Genomic DNA, 21,043 nt, shown 5'->3' with positions numbered 1-21,043 from the left:
CTGTTCATCTTAGGATCACGAATTAAGATATTTTATATTTAGTCCAAGAGCTCTCAGTCCCTTCATTGAAGCTGTGTGTCCGGTCTACTGTCCATGTCCAGAAAGGTAAGAAAAACATCATCAAAGTAGTCCTTGTGACATCAGAGGGTCAGTAAGAATTTGTTGAAGCATCAAAAATAAATTTTGGTCCAAAAATTACAACTTTATTCAGCATTGTCTTCTCTTCCAGGGTCTGTTGTGAGCACGTTCACAATGCTGCCGACATGTTATCTTTGTTATTGGGCATGCCAGAAAACACGTCAGCAGCGTCATATGTTTTTATTTATTTTTTAACTGATCCTCCATACAGACTTCACTTGCAACTGCTAACAAGTTGGTCTGTGCAAACTTTAAATGAAACAAAATACACTGCATCTATGTGGACAAATAGATTTTGGCATGATTTTCAACCAAATGTCAAAAAAAAAAAAAAGATGTACTTCATTGCTTAAGCTGTTTAAATGAATCCCATGCAGCCTCATGTCACCCAAAATCTGCTGTGGAGCAGAATTATTTACAATGATTTTAATTTCTTCCTTAATGTGTTTGATGCACTGTTCTTATAGGCCTATATGTATGCTTGGACTGTGGGGGAAAACTAAAAAATAAAAAAAACTTCCTTTAAAAAAATAAATAATGATTGTGCTGAATTGTCATGTAAGGTTAACTTCATATTAAGCAATTTCTTATGAAATTACCACAGCCTTTTAAATGAAAAAATAAAAGACAGCATGCAGTAACTCTAACAAGCTGCGTCAACAGGCCAAACATTTTATCATTTGACTGATGTTTATTACATATAACTTGGTTATTGCTTGATTCAGCATTTACTGTTGTATACTGTTATTAAATGTGTGATGTGTCAAATAAAACTGTTTTCCAAATAAAATACATTCTTCAATATCATTCATTTCTGTGGAGCTGGACATTTTAATAAGGATCAAATGAGTGAATTCAGCTTTGAGAATAAAAACCAACCTGTTTGTTCCTCAGTATCTTCATGTTTGACTCTGAATGTTTCTTCAATCTTCACATCTTCACTCTCCTCTTTGATTAATGCCATCTTTTCAGTTAAATCACCAGTTTTTCTGTGTTTTAACACTCTGTCCTGTTTGAAATGGAAATAATAAACAGGAAGATAAATAAATAAATCTCTACAATTATGAAAAAATATGTTAACTAAATATATAATGAGTGTCATTATTGTAATAAAATAGATTACACTTGAATGAAAATAGAAAGTAGATTACGCTTTCATGAAATCGTTTGAAGTTTGTTTGTTAAAGTTGCGATTACACATTTGTGTTTGTATTTTGAGGTGATTCGAATCAATGCATCATTTTACAATTGAGTTTTGAAAAGATGTGTTTCTCCACCACTACTTGCTAGTGACTGGATTTATGTTTATCAAACGTCTTTTTATTAAAGCATATGATTTGACATACAATTCACTTGTACATTCGGAGAGCTTTTTCATAACCAATTCAAACATAAATAAATATATAAATAAAATAAAAGGTAACTTAAGACTTAAAGTGGTCAACATTAAAAAGCCAAAACAAAACAAGAACACCCACAAAAACAAAAAAACACCACCAGTCTGACCACGATCTCCCACAATATCCCAACCCCTTCCCATTTATCTTCACCCTTCCTCGTAGAGACCTTCACTCTAAAACCATTAACAGTCATATATCGTGTGCTAGGATGCACACTGTTGCACTGGATATGTAGTTTTTAGGTATGATATGAGGGGTTTCCATGTTTTATTGAATAAGATGAGCCTGTCTGATTTATGTTTATGATAAACTGATTCACGATATATGAAGATAAATAAGACGCACATTTCCATTTCATGCCGCTTACTCACACAAAATAACGTTCATTACTGTAACTAGGTAAGCAGTGTTAAATACACTAATAAGGAATTAATTCACTGTTTCATGCAATACAATTCTGTAAAGTTTTATTGATTCAAACGATTAAAAGCACACACCTCTCTTCAGCCGAATCACAGACGCGGGGTCGCGGCACGGGCTTATGACGTCATAACCACACACCAAAATAAAAGTCTTGTCTACACGACAAAATAATAGACTTTTACATTAGAAAACAAGTATAAATAATAACGTAAATAATTAATTGGAGAGATGAGCTGCACAGATGAAAGCCCAAAGCTATAAATACAGCTTAGCTTAGATATCTAGTTTATTTCTAAACATAAACAACTGTGAAATGCTTTCAATTCATGAGTTACTAATTGTGATTCTTAAGATAAACTCCAGTATCTTGGTCTTCAAATTATAGGACTACAAAGAACTTCTGAATATTTCAAACTCATAAAGAGTTTGCGAATCCAAATTGAATTTGTGGTTGCAGAGAGATTTAACTATTTATTAACTTAAAAGTTTATTACAGAAACTGAATCCTTATGACAAATTGTATTCATCTAACGCCATCTCAGTTTATCCCCAGAACATAAAGACAACAAATCAAATTTCAGCTTTATTTCATTAAAGTGTATTTCATTAAAGGTCCATGACTGAAGAATAGATGCTGAAAATTAACAAATCTTCTTTAAGTACTGGATACCTTTACAAGGTAAAATTGTCTGTATTTGAGCTTAATTATTTCAGTGGTAATAATTTATATATATATATATATATATATATATATATATATATATATATATGTGCAATTGTACCTTTTCAGTTTCTTTAACTGGCAAAAAACATGATAGCATATTAATTTGTTATTAATCATCTTTTCTTCCCTTACTTAAAAATAAGTTTACTTCAAGTTCTTTTTATGAAGTGTACTTAAGTAATGTTGAAGAATATTTTAAAAGTAGACATTATATAGTAAGTATACTAACATATATGTGCTATACTTGTAAGTGTACTACTTGAATACTACTTGGGACTAAATTGGCTCACTTTTTAGTATATAAAATTATACTTTTAGGTGTACTATAAGCGTAACAGTAATAAACTTTAAGGGCACAACTAGTCCACAATTCCGTTTCCATTCGTACTGTTACGATCCCCGGCGTTGTTATTTTTGTGTGTGAGACAAATGAGACCTCAGTTACCCCCTAGAGAGTTGAGACTTGCTATAGTAAAGAAAAAAGGCCCATTGCATGTTTTTCCAGATGTTTCCTATTTGTGGGTCAGGATGTTTTTTGCAGACAGACACATTCTTTTTACACACCAGCTATATGATTATAAAATAATAATATATATACATATATGTGACTAGATTCATCTTAATTATACTTGCCTGATACAAATCTTATTTTTAAAAATCTTCCACATTTACCCCCCCTTTGAGACTTAACAAGTCTCACATTTTATTATTTTTATCCAGAGTGCTACTTATTAGTTAACACCACCTAGCGAATAAATAAGTCACACTGTATTATCACCCATGATTAGATTATGTAATATCACTCTGTGGAAAAACTGGACAAAACATCTCTCTCCTCACTTGACTTGGAGGGAGTAAAAGATCCAGTCTCCCTAACCCCTCATTAAAGATAAAACAATGTTCAGCACTTCAGCACTTGCCTGTGGTTGTCACAGTTATGTAAAATCCATAATAAACATAAAAAATGTATGCGATCCAGAAAGCTGCTGTAATGAGAAACAGATGTTTCAACAATCGCACTAAACAGACAGCTTACTTTATGTTGACAGGAAGACAGCCTAACATGTCAAGGATGCAGTTATTCGGAGTAGCATGCTACGCTTACATACATGACAGAGGGAAGTTAGGCAAGTTGAATTCAAGATGTAAGAAGGGTATTTTTGTTTGATACGACAAGAATAGTCCGGTGTACATGATCTACTATCCCAACAGCAAGAAGGTACAGAAATGCAGACTAGTGGAGTTTGTATCCAGAAGTACTGAGACTATCAGTGACTGAATGAATGCACGTGTCTTTTTCTGTTTTGAAAAAGACAAGTCGTTCCAAACCAGTAAAACCTCTGTTTATCTTTGGAACACAGTTTAAGATATTTTAGATTTAGTCCGAGAGCTCTCAGTCCCTCCATTGAAGCTGTGTGTACGGTCTACTGTCCATGTCCAGAAAGGTAAGAAAAACATCATCAAAGTAGTCCATGTGACATCAGAGGGTCAGTTAGAATTTTTTGAAGCATCGAAAATACATTTTGGTCCAAAAATAGCAAAAACTATGACTTTATTCAGCATTGTCTTCTCTTCCGTGTCTGTTGTGAGAGAGAGTTAAAAAAGCAGTTTGTGATATCCGGTTCGCGAACGAATCATTCGGTGTAACCGGATCTTTTTGAACCAGTTCACCAAATTGAACTGAATCTCCAATACTGTCTCCAATACGCATTAATCCACAAATGACTTAAGCTGTTAACTTTTTTCTTGTTGCTGACATCTGGCTCGGCTCGGTGTTCATCTTCAGTTCTCTCTTCACATCAGTTCAGTCAGTGTACAGTTTGAGTAAATGAATTACTCCGGGATATTGGTTTGTTTGAACTCAGAGGGAGTGTCAGCCACATTAAACAAGTTAACAGTTCACGAACCGGAAATCACAAACTGCTTTGTTTTGAACTCTCTCACACAACAAACACGGAAGAAAAGACAATGCTGAATAAAGTCGCAGTTTTTGCTATTTTTGGACCAAAATGTATTTTTGATGCTTAAAAAAATTCTAACTGACCCTCTGATGTCACATGGACTACTTTGATGATGTTTTTCTTACCTTTCTGGACATGGACAGTAGACCGTACACACAGCTTCAATGGAGGGACTGAGAGCTCTCGGACTAAATCTAAAATATCTTAAACTGTGTTCAGAAGATAAATGGAGGTCTCATGGGTTTGGAACGACATGAGGGTGAGTTATTAATAACATAATTTTGATTTTTCGATGAACTAACCCTTTAAACTAAATCTTTAAGACTATAGTGATTAAAATGAAAATGAATGAAAAGTGTTTATTGTGGCATTTACGTTTAAGATATGCTCAAAATTAATACAAATTTCTTTATAACAAATCACACAAGATGTTGAGCGCATATTAGTCACCAGTGAGGAAAAATCCACAGAACGCTACAGTTGTTCAGATCATGCGCTCACTGAATGTATTCTGCGGTGTAGACAGCAAGATTTAGTGAAATCATCAGTCATTAATTTGGAATGTTTGTTGCTCTCTGTATGTTTTAATTGAATAACCATCTTGTTTTTCATGCTACTAAAATTACCAATTTGAAGAATGTAATGAATATGAATATGATGTGTCGTTTCCCCCACACAAAAACATAATCAACATTAATCGTCATTGTCACTTCAAATTTAAGGACATTCCTACAAACTGATTTATACCATTCCAAATGAACCACCTGGTGGCGATATACTGATTTTGTTTAGAACAATGTAAATAATTTGGATTATTGAAGGTACATTAGCAATTTTGCCAAGTAAGCTGTGTGTGTGTGTGTGTGTGTGTGTGTGTGCATGAGATAACTCTCTGAAAAAGCCCAGAAAAACACACGACAGAGTACTTTGACATACAACCCGAATTCCGGAAAAGTTGGGACGTTTTTTAAATTTTAATAAAATGAAAACTAAAGGAATTTCAAATCACATGAGCCAATATTTTATTCACAATAGAACATAGATAACGTAGCAAATGTTTAAACTGAGAAATTTTACACTTTTATCCACTTAATTAGCTCATTTAAAATTTAATGCCTGCTACAGGTCTCAAAAAAGTTGGCACGGGGGCAACAAATGGCCAAAAAAGCAAGCAGTTTTGAAAAGATTCAGCTGGGAGAACATCTAGTGATTAATTAAGTTAATTGATATCAGGTCTGTAACATGATTAGCTATAAAAGCTTTGTCTTAGAGAAGCAGAGTCTCTCAGAAGTAAAGATGGGCAGAGGCTCTCCAATCTGTGAAAGACTGCGTAAAAAAATTGTGGAAAACTTTAAAAACAATGTTCCTCAACGTCAAATTGCAAAGGCTTTGCAAATCTCATCATCTACAGTGCATAACATCATCAAAAGATTCAGAGAAACTGGAGAAATCTCTGTGCGTAAGGGACAAGGCCGGAGACCTTTATTGGATGCCCGTGGTCTTCGGGCTCTCAGACGACACTGCATCACTCATCGGCATGATTGTGTCAATGACATAACTAAATGGGCCCAGGGAAACTTTCAGAAACCACTGTCGGTAAACACAATCCGCCGTGCCATCAGCAGATGCCAACTAAAGCTCTATCATGCAAAAAGGAAGCCATATGTGAACATGGTCCAGAAGCGCCGTCGTGTCCTGTGGGCCAAGGCTCATTTAAAATGGACTATTTCAAAGTGGAATAGTGTTTTATGGTCAGACGAGTCCAAATTTGACATTCTTGTTGGAAATCACTGACGCCGTGTCCTCCGGGCTAAAGAGGAGGGAGACCTTCCAGCATGTTATCAGCGTTCAGTTCAAAAGCCAGCATCTCTGATGGTATGGGGGTGCATAAGTGCATACGGTATGGGCAGCTTGCATGTTTTGGAAGGCTCTGTGAATGCTGAAAGGTATATAAAGGTTTTAGAGCAACATATGCTTCCCTCCAAACAACGTCTATTTCAGGGAAGGAATTGTTTATTTCAGCAGGACAATGCAAAACCACATACTGCAGCTATAACAACAGCATGGCTTTGTCGTAGAAGAGTCCGGGTGCTAACCTGGCCTGCCTGCAGTCCAGATCTTTCACCTATAGAGAACATTTGGCGCATCATTAAACGAAAAATACGTCAAAGATGACCACGGACTCTTCAGCAGCTGGAAATCTATATAAGGCAAGAATGGGACCACATTCCAACAGCAAAACTCCAGCAACTCATAGCCTCAATGCCCAGACGTCTACAAACTACTTTGAAAAGAAAAGGAGATGCTACACCATGGTAAACATGCCCCGTCCCAACTATTTTGAGACCTGTAGCAGAAATCAAAATTGAAATGAGCTCATTTTGTGCATAAAATTGTAAACTTTCTCAGTTTAAACATTTGCTATGTTATCTATGTTCTATTGTGAATAAAATATTGGCTCATGTGATTTGAAAGTCTTTTAGTTTTCATTTTATTAAAATTTAAAAAACATCCCAACTTTTCCGGAATTCGGGTTGTAATACAAATCAAAAATAAAGATGAAACATTGGTACATGTCTGATAAAGCACTGGAATTTATGTCTTCATGTTGCTAGGTGATGTCCAGGTAAAACAGATTTTGACGCAGATTACAGCCAGTGGATCGATCATTTATATTATGCATATTAAGTAAAGAATTCTTATATAGTTCATAAAGATAGTTTGAACTGTTTTTTCTATGGTACTCTGAATATTACTCACTCATTTTGTGTTTAGTTTATGAATCATTTGCACTGTTTGCAGAAGACATTTTGTTCAGTTGTTTTTACTACATGCTGAATGGTTTGTGTTTATTGTACATACTCAGATTTAAAATATATTTTTCTGAAGAAAAAAAAACTTTTTTACATTTTACATAACACATGTTTTTCACTTAAAAGCACAGATAACAGTATTGTAATAAATGGCATTAACTTGCTTGGGGAACGATATAAGTAAACAATATTTTATGTGGAAGTGTAAAACACACAGATGCAACTTTCTAAAGAAAAATATCCAAAAGTTTCTGAGTACGTAGTAAAAAAACACCCAATTGTTGCTTGCGTCTTTGTTAAAATTCTGTAATTTCATTCATTCTTAGAGAAAACAAAAATTTAATTGAGACTTTACATTAGTTAAACTTAAAATGTAAGTTCTCTTGTTTATAATGGTGTTTGATGCTGACTGCTAGAATAGTTCTTAAAAACAAAGAAAAGTGCAGGTGTGTCACGCGCCCCAAAAATGTTCTAGGTCTTTAAGGGTAATGTTCTAGGTCTTTAAGGGTTAAATTAAGATATTTATTTATGCTTTTGTGTGTGGGTGTGTTTTAGATAAAAACAGTATTAATTTTATTTGTGCAGGTATTAAAAAGCCTTAAATTGTATTTAAAAAAATACTGCAAATACCCTGTAAATTCTTTATTTTTTTAATTTGATAATTTATATACTGTATGTTGGTTATTTTAGGCAATATTATATGCAGTCCAGACAGGTGGTTTGATATTGGCATAATAACATCTAAAATGTTTACATACATACTTGAGTTGTTCAGTTATGTAAACATGTAATTTACCACAGTTGTAAAAGTGCTGGAAAATCTTGAAAATTGACCTTGTAAGTGCTTGAATTTTATTTTGGAAAAGGTGTTAAGAACCCTGGTATAATGAGCACACTGACACCCTAAAGAGAGCAGCCCGGAAAATAGAGCGCAGCTGGAGAAAAACAAAACTAGAGGTATTTCGTATTGCTTGGTGGGAAAGTAACCTATCCTGCAGTAGCATTAAAAACTGCTAGATCTGATTACTTTTTGTCTATTTTAAAATAAATCAAACATAACCCCAGGTATTTATTCAATACAATGACTAAACTAACGAAAAATAAAGCATCAACAAGTGTTGACATTTCCCAACAGCACAGCAGTAATGACTTGAACTACTTTACTTCTAAAATCGATACAGTCGAGCTACAGAGAAGGACAGCAGCTTGTGAGTGTTTTGTCTTGTTTTCTCATCAGACTAGTGTGTGATCGTCATTGCTAGGAAAGTTTTGGTTTAAATTGTGTGTGTGTCTTACCCTGGTTAATACGTGCTGAAAGTGGCGCTTGGTTTTGCGTTTGCCTATCGCGGGACTGCCTGGTTTCGATCCACTAAATAGTGAGGCGTGGCCAGCTGACTTCAATCACAGGTAATCAGGCAAATACAAAAGCGCTATGTTTCACCGCGGCAGCCCTTGTGTGATCCCTCCTCGTGTGAAGACGGACGAGTGTAAAGACAATCGACTCTACCTGCGCGACTCCACCGAACAAGGACACCGACAGGGCACTTGAGTATTGCTTTTCTCCTCTTTCTTTACTTTTTGTATAACTTGTTCTCAAATATCTCTTAAACTTGTAGTCACTATGTGCTTTCAGATCTCTACTATCCCTACTAACACTCGGAGAGCACGCTATGTACGTCGCAGGAAGGCCTGTCTGACAAACCTACGGCCTGTCCCTCTGACTTCTACTACTACACTCTCTATTCCAGTTGGTCTCTGGAACTGCCAATCTGCAGTTAACAAAGCAGACTTCATTTCTTCTATTGCTACTCATTCCGGTCTCAACCTCATGGCACTGACAGAGACTTGGATCAAACCTGAAGATACTGCCACCCCTGCAGCCCTCTCCACTAATTTCACTTGTTCCCACACTCCTCGTACCACTGGGAGGGGTGGAGGTACGGGTCTCCTTATATCAAAAGAATGGAAATTTAATCTTCAGCCATCACCTACAGGTACTGGTTCATTTGAATCACATGCCATTACTGTAACCTCCCCTTATAAAATCCACTTTGTGGTCATTTGTCGTCCCCCAGGTCAATTGGGAAACCTCTTGGAGGAGTTGGATGTGCTGCTATCAAACTTTTCTGAAGATGGTACTCCTCTGGTACTGCTTGGTGACTTCAACATCCACCTAGATAAACTCCAGGCTGCTGACTTCAAAACTCTGCTTACCTCATTTGATGTCAAGCTAGTGTCTACTACAGTGACTCACAAATCAGGCAACCAACTGGACCTCATCTACACGCCCTGTTGCTCTGTGGACAACTCTTCAGTTGCTCCACTGCACACCTCAGACCACTTCCTCATTACTGCTAACCTAGCACTTACTCCTGAAGTGCCTCACACTCCACCTTTCGACGAAACCTACGCTCCCTCTCTCCATATCGCCTATCTTCTGTGGTTTCATCCTCGCTTCCTGCACTCTCTCAGTTCTCTGCTCTGGACACGAACAGCGCTACGGACACTCTTTGCTCCACCTTAACATCTTGCTTGGACAACTTTTGCCCACTGTTGTCTAGACCAGGGGTTTTCAAACTGTGGGTCGCGACCCACTCGTGGGTCACGGAATGGAACAAGGTGGGTCGCACAAAGTCACTTGGCTGCAGCTAATTTTGCGTTTCAATGACACACAGACACTAACACAGTTCAGTCTAGGGCTGCACGAATGTGACGAGTGGGGCGGGGCCTAGTGCCATGGGAACAGAGCTAGGCCGGTGGAGTGATTGGGAAATGAGCAACACTCACCGGTCTCAAGAACCACGGAGGAGATCGGAAAGATACAAAAGAGGAGCGATGACAGTGAAGGACGAGAGAGGACCAGGCCTGGGTTTTATTTTGTGTTTGTTTTTTATTTGTGCACGGCAGTCATCCGAGAGGGGCTGTCGCGCTGTTTTGTGTTTATTTGGTTATTAAAACTTTGTTTGATTGTCCGCCGGTTCCCACCTCTTTCCACGAAGGAGTCATCGAGGCGGTGGGCTGGAGTGAGTTCGCCCCCCCCCCCCCCCCCGGCAACTCACTCCAGCCCACCACATCGAGCACCCTCGGCGGCAGACTCCTTCGCCCTGCTCGATGGCACTGCGGATTCACCCCAGCGGCGAAGGATCTTCGGCAGCGCGCCCCTCCTTCCTCCCTGGCTTCGGCACCAGTGTAAAACATTAAAATCTTCACAATCACAGGAAGAAGGAGGCGGGAACTGGGAACCCACTCATCACAACGATATAGCCCACCAACATTAATAATGAACTGCAATATCCTTAGTGTGATTTTCAAATTGCAATTAAGTCCGTGTGCGTTGCGTGTTTTGAAGGTCTCAGAGCAATGTCATTAAAAGGTTCAATCGGTCTTTTTTTACCTATTTCACAATTATTTTAATCTCCAAACTGTTTTAGATAGTTCTGCTTTGCTTCTTATGCTTTTCTAAAAAAGTGTTGGATTGTGCTCCGTTCTCGCCGACACACACGGAAGGATCATGAATGCAACAAAACACAGCAGCGCAGATCACACTTCACTGGAGTGAGCCTGCTTCACGTTTTTATGGACACTACATATTTTAACGCCAGTAAACAAAAATTAAAACTTGTAAATTTGTAGTGAAATTTTCAGTTGTACTCTAAAATAAAATGGTTATTTTTCTTAAATACTTAATTTCTGTCATAAAAATTTTAAGTAAGATTAGGTTTAAAGTAATTTCACTCGTTGTTTTTTTTTTTTTTTTAATATTTTGGTGGGTCGTGAAATATATTACACTTGTCTAGGTGGGTCGTGGAATGGAAAAGTTTGGGAACCACTGGTCTAGACCAGCACGCACCGCCCCATCTGCCCCCTGGCTGTCCGAGGTTCTCCGTGAACATCGCTCTAAACTCAGGGCTGCAGAGAGGAAATGGCAGAAATCAAGAAACTCTACCGACCTCAGTGTGTATCAGTCTCTCCTCTCTTCCTTCTCTGCAAATGTCTTCACGGCTAAAACATCCTACTACAACAAAATTAACAGCTGTTGTGACGCTCGGACACTCTTCAAGATTTTCTCTTCTCTTCTTAATCCGCCGCCACCCCCTCCTTCATCGACTCTTACAGCGGACGACTTTGCAGTTTTCTTCACAAATAAGACTAGATCCATCAGTGACCAATTCTCCACACCGCAGACTGAGGACAACTTCACAATGACCAACGCACACTCTTTCTCCTCCTTCTCCCCACTCTCAGAGATGGATGTCTACAAACTTCTCCTGTCCAATCATCCTACTACTTGTCCACTTGATCCGATCCCCACTCACCTCCTTCAAGCGATCTCTTCTTCAGTCATACCTTCGCTTACTCACGTTATCAACTCCTCTCTTCACTCTGGAACATTTCCCTCAGCATTCAAGCAGGCTCGGGTAAGCCCACTGCTCAAGAAATCATCTCTAAATCCAGCGCTTCTTGAAAACTACAGACTATCCCTTCTTCCATTCATTGCAAAGACACTTGAGCGAGCTGTGTTCAACCAGCTTTCTATGTTCCTTGTACAGAACAACCTCCTGGACAGCAACCAATCTGGCTTCAAAAGTGGCCACTCAACTGAGACTGCTCTGCTCTCGGTTACTGAAGCCCTGCGACTAGCAAGAGCAGCTTCAAAATCCTTGGTACTCATCTTACTGGACCTTCCTGCTGCTTTTGACACTGTTAATCACCAGATTCTCCTGTCCACCCACAGAAATATGGGCATCTCTGGAACAGCACTCCTGTGGGTTAAGTCCTACAGATCCTTCAGTGTGTCTCGGAGGGGTGATGTTTCAAAGTCACACCACCTTGCTACTGGGGTTCCTCAAGGCTCAGTACTTGGACCACTTCTCTTCTCCATGTACATGACATCATTAGGATCTGTCATTCAGAAGCATGGCTTTTCTTATCACTGCTACGCTGATGACACCCAACTCTACTTCTCATTCCAAACAGATGACCCGACGGTAGCTGCTCGCATTTCAGCCTGTCTGAGTGACATCTCTAGCTGGATGAATGACCATCACCTTCAGCTTAACCTTACGAAGACAGAACTCCTGGTGATTCCAGCTAACCCATTGCTTCATCACAACTTCTCTATACAGCTGGGCTCATCAACCATTACTCCTTCGAGGACAGTCAGAAACCTAGGAGTTGTGATGGATCATCAGTTAAGCTTCACAGACCACATTGCTACAACTACCCGGTCCTGCAGGTTTGCCTTATACAACATTAGGAAGATTAGACCTTTCCTGTCAGAGCAAGCAACCCAACTTCTTGTCCAAGCTCTTGTTCTCTCCAGACTGGACTATTGTAATGCTCTCCTAGCGGGCCTTACTGCACGTACTGTCAAGCCTCTGCAATTGATCCAGAATGCAGCAGCGAGGGTTGTCTTCAATGAGCCAAAAAAAGCTCAGGTTACTCCTCTCCTCATCAGGTTACACTGGCTACCAGTAGCTGCTCGCATCAAATTCAAGGTACTGATGCTAGCCTACAAGACGACCACTGGCACGGCACCAACTTACCTAAACTCATTGGTTAAATCTTATGTGCCCTCCAGAAGTTTGCGCTCTGCAAGTGAACGATGCCTTGTGGTACCATCCCAAAGAAGTTCAAAATCACTCTCACGGACCTTTTCCTGGACTGTGCCCAGCTGGTCGAATGACCTCCCAATCTCAATTCGTAAAACTGAGTCTTTACTCATTTTCAAGAAACATCTAAAGACTCACTCATCTTTTTGCCTGCACTTAACCAACTAACACTAGCACTTTTCCTTTTCTTGTCTTTTCATTTTATAAAAAAAAAAAAAAACCTGCCTATGCGTTCTATACTAGACTAATGGCACTTGTATACTGTTGTTGTTCTCTTGTTGACCTGACTGCTTCTATTGTTCTCATTTGTAAGTCGCTTTGGATAAAAGCATCTGCTAAATGATTAAATGTAAAAGTACTATTAGAGATAAAATTGTAACCATGCAGCCTTAAGCTATAGTATCACATCAGATAGTGTGCTATAGATCACCTCAGGAACAATTCCTCATTCTCTATTATCGGAGAGGGAGAATTGTATAAACTTGTTAAATCATCAAAATTAGATTTTGAATTGTTTAAAAAAATTGAAATACTACTAAAATAGTTCTCTGATAAATATTTTAGAATAGTTTTGTTCTTACGGATTTTTATTTTTATATATTTATGCTAAAACACACACATATATATATACATATATATATATATATATATGTATATATATATATATATATATATAGACGGTTTCATCGGGGCACCCTCCTGAGCCTAAGTTAACTTCCGGTCTGTATTGTGTATATCGGTCTGGCTAGCGGTGCCGTCTACAAACGCAGTTAAAGGTGATGAGTAGACTGAAGTTGGGCTCAGGCGGTTGTGCTGTGGGATGTGTTTCCCATACTTTTATTTATTTGTGGAGACTAGCCATGATTTTAAAACTGATCGTTTTTACAAAAGGCTTCGTTGAATAAACATGAGCACATACTGCACGTTTAATAATAATAATAATATAATAATAATTCCTTACATTTATATGTTTAAATATCAAAATAAAGCACAGGTTTTTTTATATCACTGTATTTCTGAAGGAAGACTTGCATGTTATATGCCTGATAAAGCAGTGTTTGTGAGCGTAGCTCTGCTTTGTTTACAGCTGTTACTGAGGAAACCTCTATTTCTCACGCTTTAAAGCATCTCCTGCTGGCAAAGAATGAATTTGCATTTTCATTAAGTCCGCCTGATTTACACAGCAAAAAAAAAATCTACTTTGGAGGGACTTGGCTATTGTTATTGATTCTATTTGGAAGTCTACCGGAAGTTAAGTTAGGGCCACAAAAGCTTGACTTGGGAACAGGAGCCCATCCTGCGCTTGACTTGGGAACAGAAGCCCCTCCTGGGCTGAACTACTGTGGATCAGGAGCCCATCCTGGGCTTGACTTGGGAACAGAAGCCCCTCCTGGAATAAATGGGGGATCAGGATCCCTTCCTGGGCATAACGGGGAAACAAGAGCTCTTCTTTGGCTGAACTGTGGATCAAGAGCCCTCCGTGGGATATACTCGGGAACAGGAGCCCTTCCTGGGCTGAACTGGGGATCGGGAACTACCGGCTGACTGATTCCAGATTGGAATCGGAGACTCTCCAGAGATCGGATGACTGCCTCTTTCCAGCCAAGGTTGGTGGTGCCTGGGAGCTCCGCGGGACGACGGTAAGTTATCCTGATCCAGAACATCGTCACCAGGGGTTCCCCCTTGAGGGAGCTGGTTAGGGCGATTGGCATGAACGCCCTCGCTAATCAATTATGTTACCGGCAGCCATGCACATGTTGTGTAGTTTTACACAGCATGTAATAACGATGGGGTGAATTCTGGGCTCACCTCAAGGGCTTTAAAAAAGATGGACCTCCAGTAGGTCTTCAGCATGCAGAGGGGCCTCTCAATCATGCATCTGGCCCTGGAATGTTGGCTGTTGTAGTGGAGAGGCAACATGTTTAGAGCACTGAATGGAATCGTTTCATGTTAAAATAACAAGATTCATTGAAGGCTGGGGGCTTTATGCAGATGTGGTGGCCGTCAATATCTCTGACTGCCATGTGAAAAGCAGGAGATCCTGCCAACCTGGCAAATTATGCACCAATCTCCTCCACCTCTTCACCCTAAGGGAGTTGGACAATATTTTTTTTTTAGCAGGCCAAGGACAGCCCTGCTGACCTTGTGCACATCCCTGTGAACTGTTGACTTAGGGATAGCAAAGGCTGAGGCATCAGCCCGATAGGATGCAGCATTGGCCAGCCAGTTAATAAACATCACAACCTTGATATACTTTGACCATATCTTTTGACCAGTAAGTTATGGTTGCGGCTGCTAGAAATGTGAAAATGAGTACAGTGCCCCACAGTGGAAAAACGTTGCAACAGCATTAATTTAATGCTAATTTTGAATTTCTTTTCCCACTTCCTTTTAACGCCCTGTGCTGGATATACTTGTGTTTCTGTTTTGGTTAGCAAGTGCCACATCATATTGAGTTGTTGCCAGGACATTTGCCATACCTTGCTCTCCGAGTGGCTTGATGGAGCACTGGAGATGCAAATAACATAAGGTGTGTTCGACTTCACGCAGCATTGCGCAGACCCATTGCAATCTGACTTGAAGCAGTGCATGCAGCAATTTTGTCCGACTTGAGACAGTGCCAATGCCACATGACAGTCACGTATGTCATCAAAGTACCGCAAGAGCATTTCGAGAGCAGCCGGCTGACGACACAGCTGTTTCATGATTGGCCAAATTCACCACATGACAACAATCATGTGTGTTTCAGGTTTATTCTGACAACTTCAGTCCCACTAATGCTCATATACAGACTTTCAAAAAAAAAACTAACAAACAAAAAAAATACTGTTTAATGTCATGTCAAGAACAAAAGATACAGGTGTCAAAAGACTTGTTTCAGATTGTGTGTATTGTTTCATGTATGCATCCACCCAAGAGGTGTCGATAGATTTTCAGGATAAGAAATGAGTTTATGACACACTGAATTATGTTCTGAAACTGGTGTTCAGTATTGATATTTCTGCATTGTTTGTAAGTTACTATTTCCATTAAATTTACTCCATAAACCCCTCTTCATCTCTTACTAATTTATCTATAAAATTCTATATAACAGTTGTCAATGACGACATATACATATAACATGTTTTGTCCATGTTTCTTTTTTACACCACTTTACCACTCAGATTTATCAAATGAAGTCCAATTTCCATTGTGTGTTCAGTAAGTAAAGGAAAAGTCACCAAGTCTTGAAAAAACATTATTATTTAATAAAAGATTTAATTGAATTTGTCAAAACTGAATATGTCAAATAAGGTTAGCCGATGAAGCAGTACATACAAGTTAGTATCATTTGTCAAATATTGAAATGTCCTTACTACAAAAAAATTTATGACAAGGTTTTATTATTAAAAAAAATACTCTTTGTTCAAGTTAGATGATTTTGCAAATCAGGTCTCTATAATGGCAACATAATAAACATTATGCAGAATGCAGCATGCTGAGAGTGCAGAACTGATATTTGAAATGCTTTGCATTAAAGAATTGGAGCCTCCTGAACTTGGACTTCAGAATGCCAAATGTATGTTCAATGAATACATGGGCAGCAATTAGCATTCTATTAAAGGGTCTTTGCCTAAGCAGTCAAGTGTACATTGTCTCTGTAAGGCTTCATAAGTTGAGGCAACAGGGGATGGGCTGAATTTCCAATTATATGGAACAAGGGAATGAGGATCTTCTTCAAGAACTCGTCCAACCTCCGTTAGACAAAATCCTCTGGCATCAACCAACTCCCAGGGTGCCCCGCACTGATGTGACAGAAACACCGCTGACTGTCATAAAACCCAGTTAAAATGACTGAATAGAACTGTTTCCTATTCAGGTATGCTAGGGGATTATCACAGGGGGGTCTCCTTATAGGAAGGACACCCATCCACCACATACAGTGTTGGGGAAGCCTGCTGTGTCAAAATTCAACTTTGACATCTGCAGCCTTTGGCCTGTGGGCCAGGAGATGTGGTGGGGCATGTATGTATTAAAATAACAACAAAACTCATAGACACATTTGGCAAGAGTGGATTTTAAGATGTTGAATCTGTCTGCTACCCCACGGTATGACTCCTGATAGGCAAGTGTCCAAAGGCAGGCAAGAACACTCCATGTTAGTGGCAGTTTGGTTTGCTGTAAATTCATATAAAACAGGACCAAGGGTTGTAATGACATCCTGCACAGGAAGAACATAGGGTATCAACACAATATGCCAACAAATGTAATAATTAAATTAATTTTACATTATTTAATACACACCTCCACCCGTTGTTTGGAAAGCCTGAAATGACTTAGAAATTCTGAGGCACCTTATATAGGGACAGCCTCCTCCACAAAATTCAGTATTTTTGTTACCATTCTACACAACAGAAACATTAATTAAATTTGTTGTATACATGTCCCTGATGAAAAAAAAGGCAAGGCAAGGCAAGTTTATTTATATAGCACATTTCATACACAATGGTAATTCAAAGTGCTTTATATAAAAGAAAGTAAAATAATAATGAAGAAAAATAATAACAAGAATAAAACAAGCAATTTTAAAAGTTGTAAAATTTAAAAAATTTACTTATTTAAAATGAATTTAAAACAGAAAATTATTTTACATAAAAAAAAATAAAAACACTGAAAATATAGTGCAATCAGTTCGGACATTGCACAGTGCAAACCAAACCTAAACTGGTTGGCTGGTCTTAAGAGGTTTAAACAGGGGTTTTGGCCACTTACTAGCCACTTCCAGCTTAAACCAGCTAAGACCAGCCAACCAACCTTTTTTGTTTCAGCAGAGATAATTGACTAAAATCCTTATTTTAGTGTTTTATGTTGAACTGGGATAGATTTCAAATAGTTAGGGTTTACATTATTGTTGAACTTGGAATAATACTCCATGGTTATTTGCATGAACAGAAAACAAGTAGCTCTCTGTATTTAAACCAATAGCAATCATAGCTATTTATTGATTAAAGAAGCCAAACATTACACCACTAAACATTGTTAAAACTAAAACCATGTCAGATCAGGTAGTACCTTTAAAATGTATTTATTTATACAAGCACATAAACTGTTTATAAAAGCAAGTAGGTTTTTTACTTAATAAGTTTATTACATTGAACATTTACTCACCTTCGTTGCTCATTGTGCTCAAATTCATTAATCAATAATGGCATTTCTATAGCTTCCAATTTCTCTGCAATAAAGCAAGCAAAAGCCACGTGATCCACCATGACTGAGGTAGATGCAGCAAATTATAAGAGCCCAGAAGTGTTTGATTTGAAGGCTCTGTTTTCAACTCCACCCCCGACTGCTCTTGGCCAATCTCGTTGCCAGCTGTCTGTAGCTGAGCTTTAAGTCGAACGCATCTATGATCTTCAGACTTGAAACTTTTAATTAATGCTGTCACATAACAAACCTGTTTTAAAGATTAAATTATTTGTTTTAGTGATGGGAAGTTCGATTCTTTTCCGCGAACCGGTTCTTTCGGACGGTTCGATTCAATAAACCGGTTGAAAAAACCGGTTCACCGGTTCTTTTACGCTCGACGTAATGACGTCATTGGCGATGACGTAATAGCGTCACGTCTATCAAACATTCAAATATATAAAGTCAGTAATCATAACTTTAGTCAGTTAAAAACCTCATAATCATGAAAAGTTTACAATTAAGTTTTGCAACAACGCACCCAAATACAGTAACAGCAATAATGTGCATATGAGGATTTAAGTCTTGAAGATATAAAGTAAATAAATTAGGTCATCAGCGCAGAAACCACTATACATAAACCATTGCAATGTATTTGTTATTAAATTAACTTACGTTTCGCCAGATTGCCCCTTCATTCAAGCCCTCGGTTTACCCGCGCTCATAACATTAGCACAGAATCAGTTCAGAATCAAATACCAAAAGAATCAGTTCGGTTCAGACGCGCTGTGAGTCAGTCGGCTTCACGCTGAATCACGCATGCGCAGTATCATCAGCTCCTCTGTTCTCAAAACGGACACGTCCGAAAGAAACGGTTTTGGTTCAGTGTACTGATTATCCGAAAACCGATGCAACCGGTTCTTGACTGGAGAACGAGAATCACTCTAACCGGCACAGTTCAGTATCATCAGCTGCTCTACTCGTGTTCGTGTTCTGTTTACTACAAACTCAATTTGTGAATGTGTCATCATTAAGTATAAATACAGTACACATATTTCATAAATCATCCCTTATTCCTATTAAACATAGAGTCTTTAGAGTTCTTAATAATTGTCCAACTTCCCTGAAACCCCCTCTGGCCTATTCATAATCTACAATATACAGATTAGAAACATTCATCTTAAAAAAATAAATAAATAATAATAATAATAAAAATGTATATAGATCTTTTATCACACTTTCCGAAATACTTTACACGCATGCGCAGTAGCATCAGTTCATCGGTTCTCAAATCGGACGCGTCCGAAAGAAACGGTTTTCGTTCAGTGTACTGGTGATCCGAAAACCGATGCAACCGGTTCTTGACTCGAGAACGAGAATCAGTTCATCGGTTCTCAAATCGGACGCGTCCGAAAGAAACTGTTTTCGGTTCAGTGTACTGGTGATCCGAAAACCGATGCAACCGGCTCTTGACTCGAGAACGAGAACTGCTCCAGCAGAGGGCGTGTTCGTTCGTCATCTGGCTCGGCTCGGTGTTCATCTTCAGTTCGGTCTACACAGCAGTTCAGTCAGTGTACTGTTTGAGTAAATTAATTACTCTGGGATATTGGTTTATTCTGACTCAGAGGGAGTGTCAGTCACGTTAAAAAAGTTAACATTTTAAGTAATTTGTGGATTAATGCTTATTGGAGACGTGAACCGTTTCAAATGATTCAGTTCGATTTGGTGAACTGGTTCAACCGGTTCACTAAGAAGAGCCGGTTAAATTGAATGATTCGTTCACGAATCGGCCATCACTAATTTGTTTATCTATTATAACATTTATGTAGTTTTGTTCACTTGGCTGTTTTCTTATAAAAGTCTAGAAACTTGTCAAGTTTTTCGTCAGGCGTCTTTTTTATTTGTCTGTAATTATTATTATATGATGTCATTACGTTGCTGTCTTGCCACCAGCCAATCGCTGCACTGCTAATTGTGGTTTCGAGTATCGAAAGATAACCCATTTTAAACAAAACCATGAATGTAAAATTATCTCAGAACTCGATCCAGCCATGCTAATCATTAACAACCAAATTAGCTGGATCCTGATTAGCGAGATTATATCATCTTGGATGTGACCTTTGATCTCGGATGTACTAAGCGATGTTTGAAGAACGGGCCCCTGGGGCCTGTACCATGATGGTAAATGAACAAATTCAGAGTACAGGATTAGTTTAAAGTTGACGCAAGCAAACCTCTCTAATCTGGCTTTGTTGGTACCATGATACTGATCATCAACTTTCTTTGTCAACTCGGGCTTTGATCCTGAGTTTGTGGGGCACGTGCACATGAATGTGTGACATCACCGGCAAACAGCCAATCACAAGCCTTGGTTAAAGGTTTTGATAAAGGTTAAGAGATTGAAGAATATGATTAATTTAAATGCATTTAAATTATTTTGCTTCGGTAAGCAAAATAATCTTATTTCAAAGAGAAAACAAAATTATTTTTCTTACCCCACTGGCAGATTTTTGTTCTTGTTTCAAGCAAAAACTCACTTAATTGTGATTTTATTTTTTTTCTGAAAACAAGACAATAATTTTTTACTTCTCTAGAAAATCGTTCTTGGTTTAAGAATTTTTTTTTTATATATTTTGGCTGGAAACAATACAAAAAATCGAAGCTTGAAAAACATTTTTTGCAGTGCAAGAGACCAGCTGGTGGATACAAATGGGTGATTGCTGGTACATGGGTGGTTTGCGCAGGACAAGGGCATCATGTACAATTCCTGGTTTACCAGTGTACACATCTATAAATGCCCCCTTGGCAT

At 38.5% G+C, this 21,043-nt stretch overlaps 1 protein-coding gene across 3 annotated transcripts in view; it reads right to left on the bottom strand.

Annotated features, from left to right (window-relative positions):
* The window catches only part of LOC132106099 (gastrula zinc finger protein XlCGF8.2DB-like), a 102,466-nt gene that overhangs the window by 10,909 nt on the left and 70,514 nt on the right, over positions 1 to 21,043 (bottom strand). The window contains exons 1-2 of one of the 3 annotated variants that reach the window (XM_059511730.1): positions 2,032 to 2,063; positions 1,018 to 1,142 (exon numbers count right to left, since the gene is read on the bottom strand). The exons of the other annotated variants lie outside the window; for them this stretch is intronic. Coding sequence (XP_059367713.1) covers positions 1,018 to 1,102 — 85 coding nt within the window. The 5' untranslated portion in view covers positions 1,103 to 1,142; positions 2,032 to 2,063. Of the gene's footprint in view, positions 1 to 1,017; positions 1,143 to 2,031; positions 2,064 to 21,043 lie in introns of those variants that run through there. 3 annotated transcript variants of the gene reach the window in all.

The sequence above is a fragment of the Carassius carassius genome, chromosome 26 (assembly GCF_963082965.1).
Source record: "Carassius carassius chromosome 26, fCarCar2.1, whole genome shotgun sequence".
Lineage (NCBI taxonomy): Eukaryota > Metazoa > Chordata > Actinopteri > Cypriniformes > Cyprinidae > Carassius > Carassius carassius.
Note: the sequence above shows the minus strand (reverse complement) of the source record. Positions and strands in the feature narration are given on the sequence as shown.